The 21,885-nt window shown below is 39.8% G+C and overlaps 1 protein-coding gene across 2 annotated transcripts in view; it reads right to left on the bottom strand.

The window, feature by feature from the left end:
* The window catches only part of ZNF654 (zinc finger protein 654), a 40,335-nt gene that overhangs the window by 13,402 nt on the left and 5,048 nt on the right, over positions 1 to 21,885 (bottom strand). The window contains exons 2-4 of one of the 2 annotated variants that reach the window (XM_075768056.1): positions 8,550 to 8,695; positions 4,183 to 4,264; positions 2,125 to 2,260 (exon numbers count right to left, since the gene is read on the bottom strand). In XM_075768056.1, coding sequence (XP_075624171.1) covers positions 2,125 to 2,260; positions 4,183 to 4,264; positions 8,550 to 8,695 — 364 coding nt within the window. Of the gene's footprint in view, positions 1 to 2,124; positions 2,261 to 4,182; positions 4,265 to 8,545; positions 8,696 to 21,885 lie in introns of those variants that run through there. The other variant, XM_075768066.1, reaches the window with a different exon arrangement.

The raw sequence follows: 21,885 nt of genomic DNA, 5'->3' as shown, positions 1-21,885 counted from the left end.
CCAGCTACATCACTGGCAGGATTGAGCTCCCTCCCTGAAGTGGAATGTCCTCTTTTCCCAAGGCAGCATTTACAGCTCTTCTAACCCCCCCAAGCAAAAGACAACTGCTAACTATAGTAGCATTTAGCCAAGTCTGTCATACATTAAAAACAGCTTGGGGAAAACAACATCTATTCTTGTCCAGGCAGCACGTGTGGCGCTCTGCTTTAGAACGATAGGTGCCTACTATCAGCTTAGAAACTAATTAACTGCTTGCATCTGAGTGTACAATATTCTCTTCTAGATGTTCACAGCAGGCTACCTTATTGTCCCTAATCTGTTAGAAGTTTATCGCTCCTATGTTTCAACCCTGCTATTTTTCTTTAAACCCCAAGACTGCCTTCCTTTCTAGCCATCTTAAAATAGACTGCAACATCTCAAAGTATACTACAATTCATGTAAAGACAGGCACAGCAAGGTTTGTCTTGGCCTAAACTTCTCTGTGTAATTAATGAATCCAAGACAGGATTATGTAGTTCACACAGTACGTATTTATCAAACTGACTTTTGCAAGTAATGGTTGGTGATTCAGCAATAATAGGCAGTTTTCCTCATTTAAAATAAAGATCCCTGAGGGAACTATACAGCCAAGTTTCAAAATATACACCGAATACTGCCAGCCTATAAAGCAGCACAGAATGTTTGCTTTGTGTAAGACTTCACAAGAATCAGATTTTAGAGGAGGTGAGACAAGAAAATAAAAGCTTCCAAAGGTATTATCTAAAATAAAATGTTTGTCATCACAAATAAGATATGCCAAGGGTGTACGGGGGGATATCAGAAGATAAAAAGAGGAAGAATAATTCAGCAGAGGGGAAGATGTGGCCTGCAACAAAAGGAAACAAAACGATCATCTAGTGACAACAGGCAGTCTCATTCCTACTCTGCCAGGTTAAAACTAAGTAAAAATCCTCAAACTGTTACTATCCTATAGAGGCTCCATTACAGTCAAGGGAATCATCAAGGCAAAGGACTAAACTAATTCTTTGCTGCAGACATGGAGATTAAGACCTAACTTTAGACCATAACTACCAAAAGTTCTACAGATCGTCGTGCAATGCAGAACAAAAGAAGGATAATCTTTGTTTTCATTTTGTTTCTGTAGGTATTTGACTAGAAGTTTATCAGATATATAATAAAAATCACAGGTAAACTATGTTGCTCAAGCACTTGCTTCACAGACAGAGAAAACAAAGATTATCCACTTAATCATGTTTATTTGCTATCAAAATACTTTCTCTGTTTAAGGAGGCAGCTCACTGAGCTGTTCTAACTTTATAGTCCTCTTCCTCTCTTTCCTGAACAAACACATTGTCATCACAGTAATGAATTTGAATCATGCATTACACCATAGTAACTACAGAAAAACTACTATTTTCTATCACTATCAAATAGAAATAAGTTTTAATAGGTGCTCTGTGAACACTGCTAGCAAATACGTTGCATAAGATGTTAGTAAAGACTTTACTGTAGAGTGGATATTTTTCCCCTTGTGAACTTTCATTAACATTCCACTAATGTTTGTTTCCACACACTGTTAAAAATTCTGGTTTATTTTGCAACCTAAACAGATATATCTCTCCTACTCCCAACTCTAGAGATTACATATACATAAACAGAAAGCAGCTATCAGATGTAGTCACAGGCCTCATTCTAAACAGAACCAAGAAAAGCCACAAACCCAAGTATTTACAATTTAAAAGAAAAATTAAATGACTCTGAATACCACAAAACAGAAATACACATCAGGTCCTCCCCTGATCATGTTACTTCAGTAGCCTAACTCAAGTCAAGTCACTCTCCATGCTCTTTCAGGGGTTGAACACCTGGATTTGCTAAATTCATTTTATAAGTAACTGCTCAGTAGCCTCTTGTATCTGAATAATCTGATCTCCACACTACATAAGTAGACTTAAACAAAGAAATTTAATTTTCTTTCAAATAAAAAAGGAACCAGTACATTTTACTACAGAAAAATAGTTACATTGTGTGCAAAGTCAGCTGACAACACCTGACTAATATCTAAAATACATAATTTAACACATTTTTCAGTACTCTAAAAAATTAACATGGTAAATGAAGTACCTAATTCCTGTGATACAGGCTTTGCTTTAAGAATGGCTTGTAATACTGGATCCTCCCATGGTCCACCATCTCGGATGATTCGAGTCACTAGTTCCAAGTTCATATTTCTGTATCTATTTAGAAGGTTCTGACATTCCTACATGTAAAAAGAAAAACAATTAGAAAGAAGAAAACAAAGTTGTCTAAAAATAGTTAGGCCATCCAAAAAGATACAAAACAAGAAAACCCACGCATGTTTAAATATTTCCTCAGTCAACAATTCAAGCTACAGTCTTTTATTGACCAGGCTTACACAAAGCCCTAAAGCAACAACTTATATTCTCTCAAAACAGTAATACAGAATTGTGGAAGCTAGAACGTTCACATCTTCCATAGGAACACAGCAATAGCCTGTCATTTGCATCACAATGCAAAAACGCCTTTCCTTGAATTAGAGATATTACTGGCATAAGCTGAGGGAGAAGTCTTCGCCTCATGCTAGTCTGCACAGATTTAGACATGCTGATGCTGGATTTGTGATCCAGTGATGGTGTCTGAATTCTATGAGGGAAAAACTGAATTAAGCCATATGAGTCACCAGCCCTCAAGCAACTGTTTTTCTCCAAATCTCTACATAACAGAAATTACGCTTGCCCAAAATAATCCGGAGTGTTTTAGCTACCCATGATTTTCACATACGTGAAGTTCTCCCCCTCCTTGTTATTTGTTGGTAAAAGTGTCAACATTAATGTTAATCAACAGTAGAACTTAATCACAAGAAAAAGGTATCTAATTTTGAAACAAGAAAATGCAGCTTCTTCACATATGCTTTTTTCTGTAAATTCTTTTAGTTTCAACTTTTTCTTTTATGTTCAGATAAATATGTTTGATGGTAAAAAATGGTTTAGCAATGGTTTTCACTATCAGTTTGGTTACACAACTGATTCAGAAATTCTTTATCTAGAAAATTATGTAAAAATATATTTTAATACATTCATTGTTTATAAAGTCAAGGCAATTAAGCGTCATCACACAAAAGCACAGGAAGAAAGTATTCTACATCACACTTTTTCCTAAATTCTGTCTTGTTCATAGACTGTTTTTGAAAAACAGTCACTGCAGGACTGCCAAAAGTGTCCCGTTACTCTTCTACGAGAGACCATACCCATTCCGGAGGCTGCTAAGCCACTCCTTGACCCCATTCTTCCACCAATTCTAACCAAGCATGTAATTGCTGCTGGTTTGATAATTAAGGTAAGTAGTGCTGACATTATTTTGTAGCAGCAGTAACAAACAGGTATCAACAGAAAAATAACTAAGGGATAGCTATTTCTCAAACTGCAGTTTCATGATCAGCGTTAACAGAAGAAACCACCCTGCTTTTCACCCTTTCTTTCCCTACAACAGAGTTTCCTCCTACGATGGCACAAGCGCTTGTGTTCCCATGCAGTGAACTGAACTCTCAAAATCAGTTCACGTCAAAAAAAACAAAAACTTATCCGACACGAAAAGGTAAGTTTTTAAATCTGAGATAATTTATCTTATGCAGTTGTACATAGCCATACAAAACCTTGTCCCTGACTAGCCAAGGGTACAACAGTTTTAACCAATGCAAGTTTATGCTGACCTGAAGAGTTCATTGTGATAGAGCTTCAATTTCAAATTTACTGTTTAAAACCACAGAGGGAAACTTGAGGTTTCATGTCATGAACTGGTACGCAACACTGGATGACATTAAGTTCTGATTAGATATAAACAAGCAAAGCTTCCCCTTTCTATATGAGAAACACACAAAATACATCTTTAACAAGATTGGTGTTACCAACAGACACACATTGTACTTAGTCCAAGTAGATTCAAATAGCAATACTGATGATAAATGTAAGAATAAATGGCTTTCCCTTCAAATATCCTTTTTTTTTTTCTCTTTTCCTTTCTCCCTTTGGGTATAAACCTAAGCAAAGCAGCTACCTTCTTCCACTATAATGGCATGTTTCCTCCAGGTTATATATTCACAAAAACAGTCTTTACATGTACTAAAATAATATTGAAGATTTATATGAAAGTAGGCAACACTACCTGGATTGAACCTAAAATATCTTTCAAAGGATCTTCATAGAACTCATCCTTTCCGAAGAACAGCAGCAATTCAAAAAAACTCCTAAAAAACAGAAGCAGTGACAAGTCAACCAAGCTAAAAACGTTAATTAAAAAAAATGAAACTACTGTAAGTCTATTAGTTTTCACAGCACTAAAAACAAAATTAGACTTTAAGGTCTAGACCCGTTCCCATGCCAGAGTCACTCTAAAAAGTTTGGCTAACACCCACACTCTCTAAACGCAGCTCAAATTTCAAAAACTTGATGTTGGTCTGATATTTTGTGCTGGCTTTGACAGTTAAGACTTCCCCACACACACCCCAAACACATTTTTCATCAGACATCAAGTCACAAATACAATACAGCTACATATAAGCTAACAAGACCAAATCAGCAATAAAACAGATTATATTTAAGTAGAACTTGAAATCCCTTCTGACAAACCTTTTTCATAAGTTCAGGACATTTAGACTGACAGTACCTGCTCACTGATCTCCCTCCAGAACTCTTACATCCTCCATACTGCTGCTCCCCATTCACCATTACAGAAGTGAACCTTCCTCAAAAGCCAAAGCATGTCAAGATATACAGCCATTTTGAGGAAGGAAGAGGACAACTGTAAAATTACGATAGTACGCACAGTATATAAGGAGTTGCATTCAAGGAATAGTAACTTCACATGAATGCGGATTCCTAACAATTCATATTTTCAAGTATGATAAGCACTTTCTACTAACACGTTTTATTCCATTTCAGCCTCTCTTGCCATAATGCCCACTGAAGCATCTCTATGAAGATGCAGGTTTAAAGGTGCTATTAATTTCATATTTCCAAATAAAAGCCTTTCAAGATTATTTTCAAAGGGAGAGCTTTTGTGCAAATATGCAAATGAACTATGTTCATCTTCTGTGTGGCATTCAAATGAATTGATAAAACTTCAATTTTGCCATCACCAAGTTTTTAAGTAAATCAGGTCTACGTGCAGCAACATGAATTCACAGTGAATTGAGTGTTACCTCAAAAGAAGAGGTAGATAAGGGAGGAGGCAGGACTGATCCTTTCAACTGCAGCCTAGATTCAAACTGACCTGTGACCTCATGTTTTCTATCATCATAAAATACTTGTCTAGCATTTTATTTAATACAGGGACTGAGACAAACAATCTTGATAGCAAGATTGAAAGAGTACTGAAAGAAAAACTGTGCATCTAGGGTGTTTTAGAAACAGGACTGAACAGAAAAGGCTTTGGTCTCAAAACAAGAAAATATGAATATTTTTCTTTAAGATTATTCTAGACATTTTTTCCAAATGAACAGGGAAAGACAGAAGAAAGAGAGGGAGAAGGTAGAAGATGATGCCTGGAAAAGGTTCCAGCGCTCTTCCAATCTACAAGTTTTTGACTCGAGATCGTGCTGATGGCAATTTCTTTCCTGACTACTATATTTAGTCTTTTGTTGCAACATCTTTTAAAAGAAAAGGTAGATTTTCATGAACAATTGGACAAGGAGCTCTTCTGCAGAACATTTAAATTCACTGCAGTTATCCCCAAAGTATTCTTAAACCTCAAAATGTTTTGTTTCTAATAAAGTTAATTCAAAAGAGTTTAAAGAGCAGACTTAAGGCATGTTTTCCTCTCAATAATATTTTCAGAAATACTGTGCATTACAAGATCTTAATATTCACCAAAACAAAATGAAGTTTTGTATGGGAATAACACAAAAGTATCATAAAAGTAGTTTTCCTTTAGATTATGCTGCGGTATTTTTTATGCTAACCAGCAATAAGCTATGCCAAAAACAGACCTAGAAAATTTAAGCTACACATTCATTATGTTCAATGACAGAATTTTGCTCCAGAATAGGTCCTTGAATCTTAACCCAAATATGGATGGGGAAAAAAACCCTACCCAGTAACCAAATAAGTACTTTGTTCTGAAAAACATTATCTCATTTCATGTTGATAAACAACATTTTGCAGCATACTTGACTCTCAGGAAAGGTCAGGCATGAGTCATGTCATGATCTGGAAAGCAGCCAAACTGGAACTTAAATAGTAAGACAAAACAAGTTACAGCAAATGATGCATGCATCCTTTTTTTTTTTTTTTTTGCTTTGACTGATTTAAAGACAATAGATCTTGACAAAATAAATAAATAAATAAAACCTGAAAATTAATAGTGAACAAGTATAAACTACAGTCGTCTTCTCTATCCTGTGCAACCTGTTCTAGGTAAACCTGCTTTATCAGAGGGGTTGGACTAGATGATCTGTAGAGGCCCGTTCCAACCCCTACCATTCTGTGATTCTGTATCAATGCACCCACTCTACACACTGATCAGAGTAATAAAGAAAGCTATAAAAATATTTTTGTTTCCTCATCACCAGTCTCCATTCAATTAAAATTACTACAGTAAATTCCAGGTTGGACCTGTTCTCTTACACCAGTCTGCAGCATTGCACATCCACATTTACACCCATCTCTTTATAATAATGGTGCTTCTATATTTATCATATCACTACTTTGACATTAGTGGCATCAGAAGATTGCCCAAGAACACTAGTATGCTGGCACCATTATTAAAAAACCCTGATATGAATGGTAATACAGGTGCTGCTTCATTTGTGATGAATAGCAAGGCTAATAAATATAGGAAATGCAACAGTCACTACTGTTAATAGTTTATTGTCTGGTTACCAAGGAAATCTTACTCAAGTATGACAATACAGTCAGGCAGATTTTTGCTCTCCAAGAACTAAGACTTAATATATGACAAATTTTGCAAAAAAGAGGTTCGAGCAAGGTTTCCCAGGTAACTGCAACTACTAAGTCCCAGGATTCCTCTATGGTATCACGTGCAAAACTACACCAGTCAGGCAGAGTCAGAAGAAACAAACTGGCATTCCAGAATGGAAGAAAATCTCTTCTAGATTATCAGGAAGTGACCACCCTACATACAACAAATACCTGCATTTCTACCTTTTTTCCTCCCAAGTTTTGATATTTAAAAATATGTAAAAGTGTGGTTTGAACTTTATGAGTTTGGTTTTTTTTTTTTTTTTCTCCTAAGAACTAGTGGGGAAAAAAAAAGTCACCATGTTTTGGTGCAACTGCTAGTCATTCTCCAATACCTGAGCATTCCAGTTTTAAAAATAGTGATCTTCTGATTCCATAAATAGTCCCATGTCAAATAGTTTCACACACACACACACAAAACAGTAAATCTCTCTGGTGAAGTTTCACCAGCACTTACAGATAGCAGATACTCTGTAAGTGTATAGAATAAAGCCTTAACTTCTATGTAATTAGTACTGATGTCTCAAGAACAGTAGAAATGATAACCAACCCAGTTCTGACCGTGTAAACTAAGAGAGGAAGACTAGGAGAGTGTTCACTTCTGCTAACTAGAGGTGGGAGCAAGACATTTCCACACAAAATTGCGAACAAAAATATCAAGCTGTATTTGAAAGCACTGCTCAACAAGAAAGCAGTTTAACCAGCTGGACAAATAAATCTGATTTACTCAAACCAAACCTGCAATAAAGTTAGCTTTTAGGTTTTTGTCTCCATCTGCTGCAAGAAGATCAAACACATTGCATCTTGGCTCAACGCATCTAACTCACTTAAAGATTTTTTTTTTTTCCTTCCATTCAACATTGAGGTTTTGAGACCTGAACAGGAGGTTTTTAGAGCAAGAAAAAAAATGGGACTTTTACTTATGTACTGATCATTATTACCCTGACACCTTCGGCCTTCATGTGGGAAAACCACTAATGCATCAAGAAAATTGAGAATATAGCAAGATTTATGACCAAACATTCTACAGATCTTTGTTAAGTTGAATATGACTTTTGGTCAGTTGAACGTATAAGAAGTCATTCCCATAAGCATTTTCATGACTCAAACATAAAAATCAATTTTAAAATTAACTCATTTCTTAAACACTACAAGAAATTTATCTTAAATACTTAACAGCAAAGACTCCAGATAACTTTTATTTACAATTATGTGGTGTCAAAGGTTGGTCTTCAAATACTCCAAAATAAGATTTTCCAAACAGGAGTCTGTATGGTGATTACTTATTGCTTTAGATTATTCATTTTGCCAGAAAAACCTTATGACACAACACTAATACCCAACTTGAATATTTAACAAGGCCATAAAAAGACTAGACTAAATTCTAATTTTTGTATCCTCAGTTAGCAATTCTTGGTTCCACGTAACTCAGTCACCTGATAAAACCACTCTTAAAAGCTCTGAGGATCTCTAAGACCCTATCACCATTATAAAAGTAACATAAACAGCTTATATTGTAAAGGAAGTAATAAAAACCAAAAAAGATGTACTTACAAAGCTAGGCTACTCAATACATATTGTACGTGCTCACATTCAGCTGGGAATGATACACAGGCAGATGTGAAACAACAGAGTGCCGTTTGAAGCACCTGAAGCTGAGGCAAAGGAACCTGCCATCTTCCAGCATAGTCTTCAACAACCTAACGACAAAAAAATTGAAATACATATTACAATGTAAAACACTCTAGTCAGAAATAATATGTAGCTAATACTGTATCTGCTTTATTTCCCCTCTTTCTCCCTCAGAAGTAGGGTTTGCAACCAAAAGAACTGACCATTTTGTCACTAAACCAAAAATAGAAATGTTATATACCGAAGATGTACCACAAAAGACCTTCAACTATTCTTTTCAGAGGGTAAGGCAGGAAATCTTTTCTTCTTACATATCACAGTAGATATTACACTCCGCATTTAAATACAAATTTTGATTTTACAAAAGGATACAAATTTGAGAGTCTCTAACACTATCCAGACATTCCATTCTAAAACTTTCAAAGAGGGGAACCACTAGCCCATGCTCTTCTAATCTTCATGTCAGCAGAGAAAGGCACAAACATACACTCATTCTGTCTTATCTCATCAAGTAAGTAAATTTGGCCTTTTTTATTTATATGATGGAACTAAGGCTAGTTATGCCCAGATCTACAGTTATGGAACTGCATCACTATTATATACAGAAATAGATGTTTTAATAGAGAAAAATCCTTGCCTAGTCATCTAGACAATCTTGTTTGTATTAATAAATGAAAATTTCTATGCCAACACTGGGAAGCTCAATAACCATCTGGTTATTTCTACATGGGTATCCCTACACTGAAATCTTCTGAAAGGCCCAGTGCATTTAAAGCACTTCACGTATAAAACACACAGCACTGACTTCAGCACAAAGCACAGCAATAAAACAGATGTCTGTAAAGGCACCCACCAATTCTGTGAGAGACTAGCTGCTATGCTGTAGTCCCCCAGAAAGTAGAAGGCCAAGGGCTTTGGGTTGTCTCTCCTTCTTTAATCAATAGCTAAGATGTGACTCAGACTTAGTATTCTAAGCAGAGTCTGAAAACTGTATTTCTTTCATGCTCTGGCACTTATCTCACTGCACTACAGTCAGGTTCCTTCGCTCACTTACTCTTGCCTTATTTTTTTTCATCATAACAGCATGGCTTCAATATAAGCAGAAGAGTAGACTAGGTACACTTCAGGGCCTAGGTCACTCTTCTCCAGCTGAGGAAACCTGAGACCTCCTACATCCTGAGAAAGTCAGAGTAGGAGGGGAAACATAACACCATCAGCCACATTGTAAAGAGAAAGTAAAGCACACCATAGCATATATAAGAGACAAGTAACTGGCTTCAAGGAATCTATGAAATGCCAATCCCAGTTACACCTGGCCACTTATCTCAAGAGCCAGGCTGGCCAATAAAGCATAGACTAAACCAAAAGTCAGATATATCCCTCTTCAGGATTTCTTTTTGACTTAAAAGTCTGTGAATCCCACATAGATATATCTAATTCCCGTGAACTAAATAAAGTACTTAGAAGTCAAGTCAAGCGGCCTACAGTTTTAGTTCCAAAGCTGTACGTCTAACTTTGTTTAAGGCCCTGCAACATGAACCGGCCAGTGTCCCATTTCTGACAGTTTGGTTATAGCTGCTCCAAAGCAAAGTGCTTACTGATAATGGGACCGATAATTTTTTCTCCTCACCAACAGCTGAGACTGATTCATATTTCATAAGTAAATTTTGACTTTCCACCAAATTTATTTTAATAATTCCTGTTTGAAATCTGTTAGCTTAATGCAGCAAAATATAGGTCAACTGGAAGAGAATTAGCAGACGTAGATAAATACTCGTCCTCTCACAAGGAAGAATCAACACTTTATAAAATAGTACTGCCTCACACATCTTTCAGCTGATGCTGACAGTGACTGGTGGCTTTTTTGGGAAAGGAGGCTGTGCTTTGCCAGTTAGTTCCTGAACTAGTTTGCTCTAGGTTCAGATGAGTGTTGCAGGCGCAGCAAGGGCAACTAGTAGGAATGTATAGGCCTTTATAAAGTGTGGGCAGTAGGACTGCACCTTTCAGAGACTACAGTGTCTAACTATTACTGTCAGAATAAGCCTCTGAATGCTGATTATTTGCAGAAGCAATACACTGACATTAGGACCAGAATCTTATCACGAGCTCATATATGTCTAACCAGAGTGAGATGAGCAAATACAGTAACTTTTCCCTAACTATTGTCAGTTCAGCTACTTTACTGTAGTCAGTAACTTCTGGTGGATATCTTTTTCAGCTCACACAGCCTCTTTCAACTCATAGCCACCCAGTATCCACAGCATCCCTTTAGTAAGGAGCTCCACAGCTTAATTGCACACTGTGTGAAGAACTACCTCCTATAATTTATTTTGATCCTGTTTGCCAATCTTGTTTGGTGTCTCCTCCTGCACTTGTTATTTCTTTACAACCTAAAGTGTCCTAGTTAGCTTCATTGATCTTTATGTGAAATTTATTTTGCTACTTAGCATTTCTTGCCTGCCTTCAAAGCCTTTTTTAGATGTTCTGTATTCTCTTTTGACATAGGAATGGAAGATAGCAAACCAGCACGCAATTTCATAGATAAGGGGATGTGCTATGGTTTTGAGTAGTTAACACTCTGCTTTGTTTTATCTTATTACCCTCCCAATATTCAATTTGCCAAGAAAGGCCATTGTGATGAGCACTGAGGTGATTTTTCATTAAAACATCTACCATAACAACACAGTCTTGCTCTTGGGTGGTAACTGTCAGTTTGAAGGCCATTATATTACATGTTTGGATTGTTTTGTTCCCCAAGTACCACTGCACACTTGTCTGCGCTGAATTTAATTGTTCACTGTCATAAATCCTTTCTATAGTTCTTTACAGTTGGTACTTTATGCTACCGAGAAAAAAAAAAACAAAACAGTATCATCACAAAATGTTGTTCAGCGCTCTGAACTGGTCTGCCACCCTGCCACAGAAGTACCAGAGGCAGCACAGAAAGGAAGACACCACAACAGCAACATTGCCTTTGTTAGGCAGTTAGTCCACCACTCAAATGTATCCACAAAACATTCACAGCAACAGCCTCCCCACCCTAAATTGGTCGGGAAGAATATAAATAGTGCACTTTTTTTCTGAGTAGGGATACCTGTCACCATGCATTCGTCAGTCCCAGGGGAAGAAAAAAAACAGTCTAAAATTGGTCAATTCTCAGCACTTGCAACAATCATCAGTAAGAGATGGGGGTAGGCAGGGAGAGAAAAAGCTGAACTAAGTATGAAATAAATTCCAAACCACATTCCACATACATTCTATATGGAACAAGCAGAGAGGGAATAATGTATGTTTGGTTTACAATTCTATGTATACTTTAATATCTGTTTTTAAGTCATCTCATGGAATAGCTTTTTCTAGAATAGAAACCAACACTTTTTCTTGTTCAAAATATTCAACATGCCATGCTTTGAAACAGGACTGTAAAGCAGAACATAGGTAAGGGTTTATACCAAAAAGACCCCCAAAAGCAAACAACTGCCCCCCCCCCCAAACTTTACCACTTCTGACATTTTTCAAGGAAAACAAAAGTCAAAGGACACGCATATGTTCACCTTCATGTTGTGAAGTTATGTCATCAGAGCACTTCAGAAAATCAGATAGATTATGCTGAGTCCTAAATGCTTTATTTAAAGTTTATATTTATCAGCACATTTTTAACAAGCACACTAATTTCAATATAATGAAGTCAGCCAAATAAGAAGCACATAATGTTGTCAAAATAACATGTCCTGTTCCTTGTCCAATACACAGTGCAGAAAACCAGAAGGGAGGTGACATTTTTATGTGACTTTCTGCAACAATTACTTCAAAAATTCTGTTAGGGTGCAATTTTTATATAAAGTCTCTCCATGCATCATTCCCCAGGCTGTCTTTACTTTTTAAATTACTACCATTGATGAAAAGACTGTAGGGCCTTTTGTCTTCCCTTTCTCATTCAGTGCAGATACAGATATTGAAAGGGAGGCTGAAGCACCTTTCTGACACCCCCCTTCAATTCAGCTCCACCTTTCTCCCACAGCAATACACTACTTCCCTTTCTTTCACTACTTCCCTTTCTTTAATATGCCTGAGTAACTCAGTGGAAATATCCATGATTCACATGTGTCATATCAAGTGCAAAATCAAGACCAGAATTATCAGACTTGTCAGTCTTATAGGAGATTCCTGTAAGACAGCTAAAGCAGCTAACCCCGAAAATAACAAGGTAGCAATGAAAAACCTGAACCAACGTAAAATAATATTTTTTCCTGCAATATTTTTTAACTGATTAAATATACACATATATTTTAAATGATTAAATATACATATAAAGTGATGTGCCTATATTCCAAACACTTAAGAGAAATAACATTGCACATAACTAGATTTGCAAATACATAAGACACAAGAAACAAATGTTTTATACAGCGCTAGGCCTGAAGTTGCTACAGCTTTTCCTGTCTCTTCCCGCAACAACGAAAAAAGAAAAGAAACAAAAAAGAAATAGATCCCACCAATTTTAAAGTTTTGTCATGATTAGGATTATAAGTGAAGCTACTCTCACAACTTCTTGTGAGGTTTCACAGTAAAGAAGTCACTAAAGGATTAAAACCACAACAGTTCTGAGTACTTCTGTTTATAGTCTTCAGAAAAAGAAAGCTAGTTAGCAAATACAGTAGTTGTCATTTGTTATAATAAGCAAATATAGTGGTTGTCACAGAATAGAATGACCCAAAAGGATTTAAAATACCAAGCAAAAAAGGGGCATGCTTAAAAAAATTAGTTTCCTAAAAAATTAAAAACCATAATTAAAAGCAACACCTACCAGGGTTACTTGTTCAGCAAAAGTACCAGAGCAGCCTGGATACCAAAGTTCTAGAAGAAAACTTGAGTAACACCAAGTTTACTCTACCTGAAAACAGCAGAAGAAATAATTGCACCTTTCTTACTGTCTTTTTAACCTATTTAGTGGATGATGACCATTTTGTTGTTTCCACAAACAAGCTGTGTCCTTGCAAAAAAGGATTCCATTATCCAAACAGAGAGTAGAAAAGGCCTTAAAATTTTAAGATAACATAAAACATTACTTAACAGATACACCTTTAACATGGTTTTATATAGTTTATTTTTAAAAAAAAAAAAAAAGGAAAAAGGGACATAAGCAATGGTTTTACTGCAATTCACATGTGAATATTACATAAGGAGTAACCAAACATAATCACACTTCTGGAAAAAGAAAAAAACATCACCCAGCAACAGCATGACACATCCTATGAGACAAGTTTCTGCCAAAGCTCTACCCTTACAGCTAAATGCTTCCCCTCACCCTTAATCAACAAAATCTCATCCATTTCCTCAGCCTGGTCCAGGCAAGAATAGTATCTAAGACTGGGTTCCATACACCCATTACCTTCAGCTACCCAAAGAGACAGTTTTGATACATATTTACAGTCTGTCACTTGCACAACAGTCAAAACTATGTATTAATTCTAGAAAAGCAGTTTTGGCTACTTGTAGCACTGTAGTAAATGTGCCTGTGCAAGATTTTATGACTGAAAGATAAACATTTATACTGAAGTCATATTCCTCTCACCATTTGATTAGTGCACCCCCCTCCCTCCCGGCCAAGTTAAAGTCAACTAATTTAAGGAATTGTTTTGATTCTATATGGAAGAGGTAACTACCAACCTTGTGAAAACACACACGAATGCATGTCCGGATCACCAGTGATATTAATAAAACACAACTTATGATGCATTTCAACTAAAAAGTACAATTACTTCCTTCCCTCATGTGAAAAACTGCTACTCAAAATGACTTAACTTTCTGATTTTTGCATTACCTACTTGTTGTGGTTTAACCCCAGCCAGTAACTAGGCACCATGCAGCTGCTCAATCACCCCTTCCCTCCCCCCAAAGGGATGAGGAGGAGGAAGATGGAAAACAACTCGAAGGTTGAGATAAAGTTAGTTTAATAGGATAACAAAGAAAAAGTATAACAACAACGACGACGACAATATTAATACAAGTGATGCACAAATGCAACTGCTCACCACACACGAAAGGAAAATAAAACAATCCCATACCCAGCCTAATCCCAGCAGCAATCCCACCTCCCGGCTCGCTTCCGCAGTTATATAGGGAGCATGACATTCTATGGTATGGAATATCCCTTTGGCCAGCCTGGGCCAGCTGTCCTGGCTGTGCTCTCCCAGCTGCTGATGCACCTGGCAGGGCCTGAGAAGCTGAAGAGTCCTTGACTTAGTGTAGGCACTACAACTACCTAGCAACAACTAAAAGCATCAGTGTGTTATCAACATTATCATCTTCCTAATCCCAAACCACAGCACTGTACCGGCTACTAGAAAGAAAAATTAACTCTATCTCAGCCAAAACCAGGACAGTGTCCACCCCATACCATGTACATCATGACCAGGTCCTGTACTTCCCAATACATTCCAATTAGTCACCCTCACTTCTCCTATTTTTTGATATTTACACACAGATATCATCCCCTTAGTCCATGGGCCATCCCTCTAAAATGTCCTCTGAGTTCATTTAGCCTGTGACTTTTGGGCTCCACCTGCCGTAACAGTCTCTCAGGGCAGGAGAGATGGTGTGTGCTATTGGGATTGTTGCATGCTGCATATGGAGCTCACTGCTGGTCTATCTGGCATGGTCCATGCTCACAGTCTGTGCATCGAAGATGTCAATTTCAAGGAAGTTGCTGGGCGTCGGTTGCTGAAGTCAGTTCTGGTTTCATCACCTCTGCACTTTGCTCGGTTTCATCAAAGTTCATCCTTCACTAGTCTGGGTGATTTTTACTCTAATACCATTTTCATGGCATATAGCAATCATAGTAGTGATGACATGCAATATTATGTAGCAATTAATATTATACAATTTAAATCATTGGCTATTCTCACCCAAAATCAAATCCCCTTGAGGTACACATTGGACGTCCCCATCCTTCCGCATTTCCCACCAAGTGCACCCAGGTCCTTGAGCAAAAGCAAGCCTGTGGCTAACCCAGACTGTCTTCCCTAACATATTCTTCATGTGAACTGCAGGCACTTTTTCCCCTTCTACAGTACATGGAAATTTTGATTGGGCAGGGCCAGCTCAATTGGTATACACCCTAGAGTTAACTAACCAGGTGGCCTTTGCTAAATGTGTATCCCACCACCCATTGCTCTCAGTGTAGTCTTTAGCAGTCCATTGTACCTTTCGATTTTCCTGGAGACTGGAAATGTGATACACCCCCTCAATGCCATGCTCTTTGGCCCTGGTGTCTATGAGGTTGTTCCAGAAATAAGTCCCATGGTCTGACTCAATTCTTTCTGGGGTGCCATGTCACCACAGGACTTGCTTTTCAAGACCCAGGATTACGTTCCAGGCAGTGGCATAGGGCACAGGATATGTTTCCAGCCATCCGGTGGTGGCTTCCACATAGTGGAAGCACATAGTGCTTGCCTTGGTGGGTTTGTGGGAGTGTGATGTAATCAATCTGCCATGCCTCCCCATATTTATATTTCAACCATCATCCTACATACCACAGAGGCTTTAACCGCTTGGCTTCCTTGATTGCAGCATGTTTCACATTCATGGATAACCTGTGCAATAGCATCCATGGTCAAGACCACCCCTCGATGACGAGCCCATCTATATGTTCCATCTCTTCCTTGATGGTCTGAGGTGTCATAGGTCCACCAAACTATAAATAATTTACTCTTATGTTGCCAGTCCAGATCCACCTAAGCCACTTCAATCCTAGCAGCCTGATCCACCTGCTGGTTGTTCTGATGTTCCTCAGTGGCCTGACTCTTGGGTAGGTGGGCATCTACATGAGGTACTTCTACAACCAGCTGCTCTAGCCGGGCAGCAATGTCTTGCCACAATGGGGCAGCCCAGATGGGTTTGCCTCTGCGCTGCCAGGTGCTCCGCTCCCATTGATGCAACCACCCCCACAGGGCATTGGCCACCATCCATGAGTCAGTATGGAGACAGAGCACCGGACACTTTTCTCATTCAGCAACGTCTAAAGCCAGCTGGATGGCTTTCACCTCTACAAACTGGCTCGATGCACCTTCTCCTTCTGCAACTCATCGTGTAGGACTCCATACAGCGGCCTTCCACCTCCGATGCTTTCCCACAATGTGACAGGGCTCATCAGTGAACAGGGCACGGTGCTTCTCATTCTCTGGCAGTTTATTAGGCAGTGGGGCCTCTTCAGCACGTGTCACCTCCTCCGCTGGTGACATTCCAAAATCTTTGCCTTCTGGCCAGTCCACGATCACTTCCAGAATTCCTGGACGATTGGGGTTTCCTATTCGAGCCCACTGTGTGATCAGCGCGTCCCACTTACTCCACGTAGTATCAGCTGCATGGTATGCAGAGGGGGCCCTCCCTTTGAACACCCAGCCCAGCACCAGCAGTCAGGGTGCCAGGAGGAGCTGGCCTTCAGTACCAACCACTTCCAAAGTGGCTTAAACTCCTTCACAGGCTGCCAATATCTCTTTTTAAGTTGGAGCGTAGCAGCCTCGGATCCTCTGTATCCCCGACTCCAAAACCCCAGAGGTTGACCTCAAGTCTCCCCTGGTGCTTTCTGCCAGAGACTCCAGGTAGGGCCATTCTCCCCGGCTGCAGCACAGAGCACAGTTTTTACATCTGGTCCTGCTCGGACTGGCCCAAGGGCTACGGCATGAACAATTTCCTGTTTAATTTGTTCAAAGGCTTGTCGTTGCTCAGGGCCTCACTTGAAATTGTTCTGCTTCCAGGTCACCTGATAGACAGGGCTTATGATCAGACTGTCATTTGGAAGATGCATCCTCCAAAAGCCCACAACGCCTAAGAAAGCTTGAGTTTCCTTTTTGCTAGTTGGGGGACACACGGCTGCTATTTTGTTGGTCATATCCATTGGGATCTGACGATGCCCATCTTGCCATTTTATTCCCAAAAACTGTATCTCCTGTGCAGGTCCCTTGACCTTACCTTGTTGTATGGTGAAAACAGCTTTCAGAAGGATTTGGACTATTTTCTTCCCTTTCTCAGAGATGACTTCTGCTGTTTTGACCCATATGATGAAGTCATCAATGTACTGCAGGTGCTCTGGAGCTTCACCCTGTTCCAGTGCAGTCTGGATCAGTCCATGGCAAATGGTGGGGCTGTTTCCACCCTTGGGGCAGTCAATTCCAGGTGCATTGGACGCTCCTCCAAGTGAAAGCAAACTGTGGCCTGCACTCTGCCACCAAAGGCATTGAGAAAAATGCATTCACCATATTGACTGTGGTGTACAGCTTGGCTGCCTTTGACTCTAATTCGTACTGAGGTTCCAGCACGTCTGGCACAGCAGCGCTCATGGGCAGCGTGACTTCATTCAGGCCACAATAGTCTGCTGTCAGTCTCCACGCTCTCTTAGACTTCTGCACTGGTCATATAGGACTGTTAAAGGGTGAGCAGGTTCTGCTGATGGCTCCCTGGCTCTCTAGTTGACAAATCAGCTTATGGATGGGAACCAGGGAGTCTCAGCTGGTGCGATATTGCCATCGGTGCACCACTGGGGTAGCGATTGGCACCTGTTGTTCTTTGACCCTCAGCAACCCCACAACAGAAAGGTCCTCCGGGAGAGTAAGCAAGGTAGACAGCTGTTCAGCTTCCTCCAACTCCAAGGCAGCTATGCCAAAAGCCCACCAGTACCCTTTTGGGTCCTTGAAATACTCTCACCTGAGGTAGTCTACATCGAGGATGCACAGAGCCTCTGGGCCAGTCACAGTGGGGGGCTTTTCCCACTCATTCCCAGTTAGATTCACTTCAGCCTCCAGTACAGTCAACTGTTGGGATCCCCCTGTCACTCCAGAAATATAAATGGGTTCTGCCCCTTCATAGCTTGATGGCGTTAGGGTACACTGTGCACCAGTGTTCACTTAGAGCCTCATACTCCTGGGGTCTGATGTGCCAGACCATCAGATCCACAGTCCAGTAAACCTGGTGGTCCTTCTCCTCCATCTGGCTGGAGACAGGGACCCTCTAGTCCTGCTCATAGTATTCATTACTGATGAATGGGTTCATGTGGCACACATGGATTCGAGTCTCATCCTTGTTACTCACTTCTTGTAAATATGAATCAGAAGCTCCTTCTGTAAGATCAGAAGTAAGATCTGTCCTCCTGCTCTGTCTGGGGAACTGCCCACTGGAGACTGGAGCAGCAATTTTCCTGGAAGAACCGCCATTTGAAATCATTTTGCCCTGCAGCTCACGTACTCATGCCTCTAGGGTTGAAGTACATTTTCCATCCCACTTCCTCATGTCCTCTGTGGTCACACAGGTAAAACCACAGGGTGCCTCGTCGTATGCACCCTTTATATCCTCTCTCTGGAGCAGAAGAACCCTTAATTCTCACAGCTGAGATAACAGTCCATACAAGCAGGGAATAGGACATATCCTCTTTGAGTTGCCCAACCTCCTAGGACAGTTTCTCGAACAGGTTTTCAGATTTTTCAGTCTTTCCACAGCCAAGACACAGGCCCGTAGGGAGGCAGAAAGATTTTCTTCATACTACCAGAATCAGCCAGCCACTTCATCCACTGTCAGTGACTCTTCATCTTCCCAGTCCATTACTGTTAATGATTTAGCATACGCCAGTGGTGTACTCTGTACAAACCTCTGCCATATGGGTCACATACATTGGACTTAGCAGGATCTGTGGGTAACTGCGCGTTGTCCAGGTCATAATAATCCATCTCCTGCATGGTTAATTCCCTCAGGTACTGGATACCTCTCTCCATGGTGGTCCCTTTGCCTGGACGACATACATCATCTTCACTGATGGGATACTTTTCCCTCACACTTGAAAGAAGTCAGCTCCAGAGACTGAGGGCCTGTGTCTTTTTCCCAATCACCTTGCCAATGCCCCCTTCCCTAGACAGGGATCCCAGCTGCTTGGCTTCCCTACCCTCTAATTCCAGGCTACTGGTCCCACTATCCCAGCACTGGAGCAGTCAGGTGACAAGTTGTTCGCCTAACTGACAACTGAAATCTTTTCGCATATCTTGTAGCTCACTCGGGGAGAGGGATCAGGTGGTTATCTCTGGTTCTGTCTCTTCCTCCTCCCGTTCTTGTGATGGCCCTGTTTTGTCATCCTTTACTAAATGAGTTGACTTTCTTATGTACAGGGGCAACTGATAGTGGCACAGGTTTGGTCTCTGGTTCAGCTGCAGTGCTTATCGTCAGGGTTGGAGTAGCCGCAGTGCCTGTAAGCAGGGGTTGATCTCCGAGTCATATTCTTAAATAATTGTTTAACCCTAAACGAGACCTGAAGCATGTTCAGGAGACATAGGCAATAGAAACATGCTGGTCTGAACATCCCAAGGATATTAAACATTCTCAAGAGCTATTGTAATTCGCCTGGAGAAGAAGGTGAAAGAAGGTGTCTCCCCCACATATTGGCTCTTCAAGGAGAAAAAGTAAAAATGTAATTATTAATAGCTTCCGACAAATGGCTCCTGAAGTACGGAGATGAAGCTGTCGCTCCAACGCCACTGAATACAGATTCAGCCACCGCTGAATACAAATACCAAACTGGTCTGACTATCAATGATTTTATCATAAGCCAATAGTACACCAAATATAGCAGAGTGATAACCTTAATCCAACACCCAGAGGTGACAAACCACACATAAACACTGATAACCAGTATATACAGCAAGTCACATGGAACAACTCTTAGAACAAATAAAACAATATTGTGACCAGTGGACCAGTGATGATTAAATTAATAAATGCTTATGACAAATTTGTTTTAACATGCTCTGGTCAGATCAGTCATTACCTCAACCCTTCCAAGCCCCACACTGGACATCAAAAAGGACTGTCATAGTTTAACCCCAGCCGGTAACTAGCCATCACGCAGCCGCTCAATCACCCCTTCCTCCCCAGGAGGAAGGAAAAATGGAAAAAAAACCCTTGTGAGTTGAAATAAAGACAGTTTAATAGGATAACAAAGAAAGACAACAACGCCACCGATGCCATCACATGCCAAAGGAAAAAAAACAGCCACCTAATGCTCAATCTTTTTCTGAGCAGTGACCCTGCCTCCCAGCTAGCTTCTCCAGGTATATCTGGAGCATTATGTTCTATAGCACAGAATATCCCTTTGACCAGCCTGGGCCAGCTGTCCTGGCTGTGCTCTCCCAGCTGCTGCTGCACCTGGCAGGGCGTGAGAAGCTGAAAAGTCCTTGACTCTTAGTGTAGGCACTACAACTACCTAGTAACAACTAAAGCATCATTGTATTATCAACATTATTCTCATCCTAACTCCAAAACACAGCACAGTACCGGCTGCTAGAAAGAAAATTAACTACCTCGGCCAAAACCAGGACACTACTGCAATAAGCATGCCTTTTCCAACTTGAAAAAGCCCACATAGCAAGGCTATCAGACAGACTACGCTATGGAAGCATCATTCAATGGACATCTTTCTTTTTGCATATAAAAATCTGCAACTCTCTTATAAGTTACAATCTTGATATATTTTTCCAAGAAAAACTCATGAGCTGATTTTCATACAAAAGCTGAACTTTGAGACAAGGCACTAAAAACTGGAGAAGTAGCAATATCAAGAAGTTTGAGAGTGTGAAACAGAAAAGTTCCAAAGAAGCGGAGGGAGAAAAACATTACAAAGATCAAGCAAAGTATACAATGTATTTGTACAGTCATGCAATGTTTCCTTATTAACTCCTTAATTCCACTTCTAAAACAACAAGATAATTTCTCAGGGTAAAGCTAAAAGGACAGCAGGCACAAAAACTGAGAAGCTAGACAAAGAGAGAAATGAGTGTGTGAATAAGAAAAGACTTTATACTGTTAAAGACAAGAGCATTGAAGACCGACTCCTTCAGCCTACTGATCTACACATAAAGAGGGTGCAAACCAACTGCTGTTGTGAATTCTCCCAAAAAGCTGACTGAAAACAGTCAAATGCACTACGGATACCATAGTCTTGTGTGATAGTGGCTTATCAGGTTTCTCATCAAGTGTCAAAGGAAAGAGTGCCACCACCTAACCCAGGACACCCTCCTTTGCATACAGGTAATCCTCAACAGATCTGAACTATTTTTGGCATTCAGCTTGGCAGTAAACAAGACCTGGTGCTTGCCTCAGCTATTTTCTAAGGATTTCCTTTTAAACCTGAACTTCACTTGAATCTCAAGCAGCACAATTCTAAACTGCTAACTAGTAAATTGAATATACTTGTTCTCACCAGTCAAGCAAGGAAAAA

The sequence above is a fragment of the Balearica regulorum genome, chromosome 1, assembly GCF_011004875.1.
Source record: "Balearica regulorum gibbericeps isolate bBalReg1 chromosome 1, bBalReg1.pri, whole genome shotgun sequence".
In the NCBI taxonomy this organism is placed as follows: Eukaryota; Metazoa; Chordata; class Aves; order Gruiformes; family Gruidae; genus Balearica; species Balearica regulorum.
The sequence above is the reverse complement of the archived record's forward strand: the minus strand, read 5'-3'. Positions and strand labels throughout refer to the sequence as shown.